At 30.2% G+C, this 7,962-nt stretch overlaps 1 protein-coding gene across 2 annotated transcripts; it reads left to right on the top strand.

The window, feature by feature from the left end:
- Positions 1 to 2,438: 2,438 nt before the first annotated feature.
- On the top strand, positions 2,439 to 5,905 carry LOC128195947 (uncharacterized). Of its 2 annotated transcripts, none has more exons than XM_052875087.1 (2): positions 2,439 to 3,072; positions 5,640 to 5,905. In XM_052875087.1, the coding sequence occupies exons 1-2, from the start codon at positions 2,639 to 2,641 to the stop codon at positions 5,770 to 5,772; spliced, it is 567 nt and encodes a 188-aa protein (XP_052731047.1). In that variant the 5' UTR covers positions 2,439 to 2,638; the 3' UTR covers positions 5,773 to 5,905. The 2 variants fall into 2 exon arrangements, with proteins under 2 accessions (XP_052731047.1, XP_052731048.1); XM_052875088.1 differs by having other exon boundaries at positions 2,566 to 3,037.
- The last annotated feature ends 2,057 nt before the right edge of the window (positions 5,906 to 7,962 follow it).

The raw sequence follows: 7,962 nt of genomic DNA, 5'->3' as shown, positions 1-7,962 counted from the left end.
AATATTAACATGTAATGGAAATAACAATTTATTTGTAATACATAACAGGTTATATGGAGCATCTTCCATGATGAGGATCGACAGGAATATATTAAAAAAACCAAGCTCTTAAAAGAATTGAGCGATTTGAATGTTGAAGCTGATTCCGTCTACGAACTTAACAAGAAACCCAATCGCATAATGGAACCTGATTCTCTTTGGAGTAAGATTGTTGTTCTATCACCTTCAAGAAAACGTGATCAAATGGAATTGAAGAACTCCATTGAAAGAATAGAGAGATCATTAAAATATATGACCAAATTATTTTGTGATACGTTGGAGCAGCATTAAACTATCACTATAGGTTTTGAGTTTAGTTTGATATTTGTTAGTAGTATGGAATTAAGACAGGGAAGATCACTGTATCGTTTTCATGGTAACATCTATAAGTCAATTATTTGATGCAGCTTATAAGCGGTATAAAACAAAATTTGAAAAGGGAGAATAATAAATTTTTTGAAAAAAACATGATGGAATAATTAATTAGTTTTGTATATCTCCACCTTTCCTATATGCCTTTCATAATGGCTGGAAGCCCAATTCATTTTCTATTTTATTTCAGTTTCTACACCCCTTTTTCTAAAATTAGGCTCAATAGTCCGTAGTGTTAAGTTTTCTCACCACCGTTTTGCTTTCCACCACACCTAAAATTTACCACTCCCAATACAATGTGAATCCGGTAATTAGCAAAATGTGCAAAGAGGAGGGAGCAGTCTTCCTTCATTCTTCGTAACTATCAGGACTTTCTATTTTTTTAAAATACAACCTCATTCATATACAAAACAAAACTTCCATTTGGTGGGAGAGGAGATTCATTCGTCCACTACCATCATCCAAAACTCCTAATTCTCTACACACAAAAAATAAAAACACACACTCACAATATCTGACAATCATCTTCAACCTATACTCACACGAGTTCTCCTCATTCCCACAATACTAGATTTCTTTTGAAACAAAAATCACAACACAGAGAGTAAAGACAAAGAAACACACAGTGAGTTGTAAACAGATTTTGGGAAGGATTTAACGACATTCACACACAAGCAGAATCATCCAGTATAAATAATCCATCATTTTCTAAGTTATAAGGCTTTTTTTTCAGAAGGCAAAGAGAAGCAAAGGTACTGAATTACTTTTGAAAATAATTTAATGAACCATATAATACCTTTAATGAATTCCAAATTTGTTTTAATGAATTCAGAAAAAAATGAAATCTGGACTAATAGGGTGCTGGAAGTAATACCGTTGTTTTTTTTAACAAAGAAGAAAGAAAGATAAGTGGGCTGCTTTTTTCATTTCACGCCATGCACTCCCATATAAATTAACCCCCATCCCTTGTATATTTTATTTTTATTTGTGGGCATGTTCATAATTTACTTTACTTTATGCACTTCATGTTCACTGCACAGACACCACTGTTTTACTCTGTTTCGGCTGTCACTATACACACCACACATTTAATTGCTCACCGCACCACGCATTCACTATCTCGCATCCCTGTATGTTTTATTTGCTTTTACCCTCCGCTGCCCACCCACTTTGTCTTCCAGTTTTATCCCTCTTTTTAGTTATGCCCTATATTTTACATATACATCTATGTTTTTATTTTCTCACTAATTAAAATTTTGTACTCTTTTTACTCAATATTCATGAAAATAAAACTGCTTTAAACAATAATAAATGTAAATTTTTAAAACAATAAAAAATATAAAAACTATAAAGATTAAAATTTAAAAAATAATTTTTCACTGATTTCTTTTGGATGTTTGTACGGTGGTCCATGTCGTCCAATATCCAAAATTAAAAGTACAATTTTTCGTGCGATCGTATGTGTTGTTTTATTACTTGAATCTTTATTTCTTAAAAAATAACTTAAAAATACGTTTTCACTATTTTCTTTTTGGTATTTGTTAGGTCATCTGTGTTACAGGACACTCATTTTCAAATAATTTAGAAGTATCAAAACTTTCAAACTAATCTTTCTTTTAAACTATGTTGCCCTTGATTTTCCAGTTTGAATGAAAATACAAAGAGCGAGATTAATATTTGTTGGTCTCAAAATTTTCAAAATATTTTTAGTTTTTTCTTGTTATCTTCTTTTATTCTTATTTCCAAAAAAATAAACATTTAGAAGAAACCACACCATTTTTCATATTTGACTAACTAATGTTGTAAGGTGCTAATATTCTTTTTATACATAACCGATTTTTGAATCTAAAATGCAGTTTTATAAACCAAACACGTATTTTTTACAGTTTTTCATAATAAACTACGATCATGATTCAAAAACTTTATTTTTAAATCTATTTTTTTATTATTCGTCATCCTGTCAGTTTAAATAGCAACACTTAGCCTTATAATTATCTTTACCAGATTTTGGTACGGAGTTATCAATATTTATTGAATAAATATTAATGTACATACATTAATTTATCTAAATCATTATCTATATTATTATTATTTCATAATTAAAATAATTTATATTAAAATTATAAAAAGTTCATCGTCTTTATGGAAGGATGTTGTCATTTCTTTATGATATCTATCCGACTATACTAGCTATTTGATTATTGTTTGTAGTCTCTGATGTGGCTTAATGGATTCGATTTCTGTTCCCAATCCTAAACCTAAACAAATGTTTTACCTGAAATGGCCATGGAATGAAACAAACCCTAATTCTAGTCCTGGTCCCTGCAAGTTTGAGGGTCCTTGGCCATTGAAATCTCTCCAAAACCTTGGTTTAATACCTTTCAATTTTGCGAGCTCTGTTTCAGGTTGGAAAAAGAAAACGACTCTCACACAGTCGGAGGCAGAACAGAGGGCATTTGCTTTGGCTCTGGCAAGCGCCAAGGAGGCGACTTTGGTGGAATTCTACTCAGCCAAGTGCAGGCTCTGTAATTCCCTGTTCAAATTTGTTTCCGAAGTCGAAACCCGGAACTCTCACTGGCTCAATATTGTCATGGCTGATGCTGAGAATCCCAATTGGCTACCTGAGGTATCAAATGGACCTTTTCACAAACTAAAATGCAGGTGTGTCTATATATGTGTGTGTGAAAATAAACTAAACTGTAGAATTTTTCCACATTATTTATTCTAGAAGCTAATTTCTTAATTTCTGTGTTATATAATTCATCCTAAACTCTGAATTATGTTTTTGCATAGTGAGTAAGGCTATACTCTAAATTATGAACAACATCTGAATGCGGCTGACCCAGACCATGACTATAATGTTATTGATTGAATACTACTTTAAGAAATAAAGACATTGTTCATTAAGTTTTCATCTTCAGTTTAAACATGAATCATGTGGAATAACTATATTTTTCAATGTTCATCCCCTATAAAAAATTCCCATCAATTGGTAATTTTCATTTTTATGCTCAAAGAATTAAATCATGATACTTGAAAACCTGTAGTTTCCACTGACGACACCCAAATGAAAAGCGGGTTAGCATGTGTTAGTTGCACCAGTTAGTTAGATAAGCTTAGAGATGATTGGGTATACAAAGAAATAAAAAGAAAAGATATCACTCTTAGTTTGGAGTGGAATTGGGAGAAAAACACTGGTTTGTATCATTAGGTTGTCTTTCCTTTTTACCTATCAGATAGGCTATTCATTAATGATTTCAGATCTGCCTTCATTGTTCAAAATTATCTTGAGAAACATCGTTGGCTGGTGGAGCAATATATTTGAATAGTACCTTCAGGAAGTTCTGATTGATTGTTACTGATTTCTGCAAACCTTTAGTAGTAAGAAATAAAAAAAAAAAACTCAGTATTTGCTATGTGGGTTTCAGAAGCAGAATGTTTTTTGGCTTTTGCTGGCCTTTGAGAATCCCCACATGGGATCAAACTTCATCTCAGCCAAGGTTTCTGTTTGGTTGCATAAATTGCATGAACATTCTGTGCATCCGAGTTATTTCCTGGGCTTGGTAAATCCAACTGACATTTTTTTCGTACAAGAGTTCATGATGCTGAGTGTTATTGGTTCACTTCATTTCTGTTACTGGATTGTTGTAGAATAATAATGGCCATTTAGTATAATGGAAGAGACAGAAAAAATGAACTAGTAAATCTGGGAGACAGATAAGAAGGCTGTTCTTCTAACAAGCATGTAGGAAAAATAAAAAATAACCTATTACAGTTCTGGGAAAATGAAACTAAGTTACAGCAATTAAACCCTTTTCTTAACAGAAACCCTTGATAAAAATAATATCTATCTATTGCAATAGATCTAATTCTAGTATATAAAATAATTTTCATGAATAGGAACTAAACGACTAGAATAATACTTTTACAATAACTGTTCTAGAGTAGTATGGACAATACCATGCAGCCACGCAACAGCATAGGTGTTATGATGTTAGCTATGTTTTTTCTGTTATGGAGATTGGTTTATATGCCATTGGACTGTGAAGAATATAAATTTTGGTTTGATGTTTTGTAATTATTTTATATTGTTCTGTTTCTTTAATTGTTGTGTATAAACTTACATATCAGTTTGGTTATTAGGAAGAATTTAATGGGGCATGGGGGTTTAGCAAATAATAAGATAATTATTCATTTTATGCTGAACCACGTTTGGGCAGACCTGACTAAGCCATTAGGTTGACGTTCTGTGACTCTGTCTCCTGCTCCAAGCCATGTTTTTTACCTCTTCAAGATGCAGACCTGTTTGTCAATTTTGTTTTCCTCAAATGTGATTGTGGTCAATATATCCCTTTGAAGAAGTATTGTTTTGTCGTCTCTTCATCTCTGTAACTTTGGCCTTTTTTTTTTGTTCATTCTTTCAGAATGACCTCTACATGCAAGCAAACCATGCAAATTTTATTTGCACTACTGTTTTCTGCTTAAATTGGCCTTAACCCAGTATCTTGTCTTGGATTATGTACATCATGCATTGATGCTGCTTCCATGTTTAACCTTACCTTTCAACTGAAAAAATGCTGCTTCCTTGAATATCTCAATTATCACCGTATACTAATAAAAATTGATGAATGGGCAATGCCCAAATTTGTCCAAACTAAGACATCCATCCTAGGATCACACTTCAGCCAAAAATTATCACCATATACTTAATTTTCTAGATCCATTTTCCATATATGTCCTTCGGTGTATATAGTTTCTGTAGAAATGTGATTTCGGCGTATTCCCATGTGAAACTTGAGATGATGGTTCTGTGAAGAAACATCAGTTTTTTGGAAGGATCTGGAAGAACATATTACATATTTTAATTATAAAGTAATATACATTTTCAATAGAGAAGATACATGAGCCTTTATCTTTTTCTTGATGGAAACAGTAGAATTTCAAATTTAGGAAGCAGTTGGAAGTTTTGTTTAAATACCTCAGCTTGCTATTCGTAGAAATTATGTTGACCTTGAAAAAATCTATTTACTTGAAATTCCTTTGAAATAGTTCAAGCTCTCAGTACTATTGTATTACCTTCATTTTGGTGTTTTTTTCTATCTTCTGATTCCTGAAGGATAATGTTGTATAGAAATCATTGAACATGTTATTTATTTGTTTAATATCAGGAGAATCCATTTTGTTCTCATTACTTCTTGCTGACTTGGTTTTGAATGTTCGTATCGCAGCTCCTTCATTATGATGTTAGCTATGTTCCTTGTTTTGTGCTTCTCGACCACAATGGCAAGGCCCTGGCAAAGACAGGTGTCCCGAGCAGTCGTTTACACGTTATTGCAGGAATCTCCCATCTTCTCAAAATGAAGCGCCCTCAACAAAAATGAAAATGACGGATTATGAGTAAGTGAAACCAAAATTTGTTGGTTGATTGTTTATTGATGTAGATGGCTTGAATTACATTTTATACAAACAGTTTATTATCCTTCTTTCTTTCTCATCTCCTATTTTTATTTTTTATTTCCTCTGTCCATGTTTGTGGCGCATAGTTTAGAACGCTGAACTTGAATAATCTACCTTAAATCCCGTCACTTGTCAAATCTCTTATTAGCGAACTATATTCGGTTCAAAAAGGAAAAATAGACCACAATTATTTTGTTTTACGAAATTACTGTTAAATTTCAAACTCGTGATTATTATTTAACCTCTCATACATTTTATTACTATTATTATTATTATTATTATTATTTGTAACTTTATATAAATAGATAAGTCGTTTTAGAGTTGCATGTACTATTTTACTCTTATAATTACTACAAGTAATTTTCTTTAATAATTTTATTTACACTTTTCAAATCTTTTTATCTTATCTAAATATACAGTACATTGCAAACAACCTATTATTTATTGTGTTATTACCATTCTTACTTGTTTTACTATATGTCACAAAATGCCTTTTATTAATCATAATAGATATATGGATATATGAGATAAAGGGACAATGGTAGAGAGATGTTAGTGGTGGAAACACAACATTCGTTAAAAAAAGTTATAAACTATTAAGGAAGATTGAATTTAATTGTAAAGAAGAATAGAGATGTTATGTGCCCTGTTTTTCTTTTTTTAACTGGTTTGTGTGTGAAGAGTGTGAATGGGTCTCTTATGGTGGACAAAATGGAGATAGGGAGAAGAAGGAGCCTGTGAAAACTTCAATCCGGAAGAAGGAAATTCATCCACTCAATCCAATTTTTTTTGTTTAATATATTTTAGAATGTATATACTTCTAAAATATATTTCTGGATTTGAAAATATTTTTCAAAATGTGTATTCTGAAATATATATATTTTTAAATGCATTTCAAAATACATATATTTTCAAATTCAAAAATAGTTTATGAATTGTATAATTCAAAATTATTTTTTTAAAATACATTCTAAATTATATAATTTGAGAGATATGTTTGGATTTGGAAATACATTTTGAAATGCACTTTCTGAAATGAATTTTTTTAATGTATTTTGAAATGTGTATTTTAAAATGTGTTTTGGATATAGAAATATCTTTTGGATTAGAATATAATTTTCTTTTAAAATGTATTTTGAATTGAGCAATCCAAAAATATAAAAATATTTTTTCATTGGTACAATTCAAAATGTATTGAAAAAACATTTCAAAATGTATATTTTAAAATATATTTTCAGATTCCAAAATATTCACATTTCGAAAGAAGAAAAAAAGGGAGGTAGAAGAAGAATCAGCCAAATACTAACTCTGACTTAGATAAAGTTGCTGATGAATGGTTTAAGTAGAAAATCTTTAGTAAAAATGTCTACAGCTATTTGGAGGATGAGACTCAAAGCAAGACCTTAATTATGTTTAAATATTTAATACCCTCGTAAAACACGAGGTTAACAGCTATGTGAAAAGAGCTTTTATTATTATAATATAAAACAATTAAACGAGAATAAGTTGGATAAGGATCATGTAAGTGAGCCAGTGTAACTCACATGTTACTGAAGCAAGAGTTCAGTACTCCAACATATATTTTTAAAATTCCGAATCATTCATACTATATTAATCGATATTTGAGTTTGACACTATTAAATAAAAACACTTAAAAAAAATATAAGCGCTAAAATTTAATTCATTAATAATTATTTTTTCTTTAAATAATATACTTGCATTTTTGTATATTTTCTATTAGTTATTTTTCTCTGTCCACTATCTTTCAATTTTATCAAACAACTCCAATGTTTTTTTCTCATCTCTCCCTTGTTTAACTTTTATTTTTCTCTTCCACTTTCCTCAAATCCAAATAATGGCTAATTGTTTTCTACGTATATAACACTAGGTTGTCAAAATGAGTGTTTAAGTGTATATCGAATAAGAGCCTACAATCATATTAATTATATTGAAATATTACTTATGTATATACTGATAATTTTCTTATATAATATAAATTATTATATTTACTAAATATGATATATTTATTATATATAATAGTATATTAATCATACATTTCTTTAACTGAATTTATATTAAGAAATTGTTGTTAAT

This window comes from Vigna angularis, chromosome 3 (assembly GCF_016808095.1).
Source record: "Vigna angularis cultivar LongXiaoDou No.4 chromosome 3, ASM1680809v1, whole genome shotgun sequence".
In the NCBI taxonomy this organism is placed as follows: Eukaryota; Viridiplantae; Streptophyta; class Magnoliopsida; order Fabales; family Fabaceae; genus Vigna; species Vigna angularis.
This window is presented reverse-complemented; position numbering and strand designations above follow the sequence as displayed.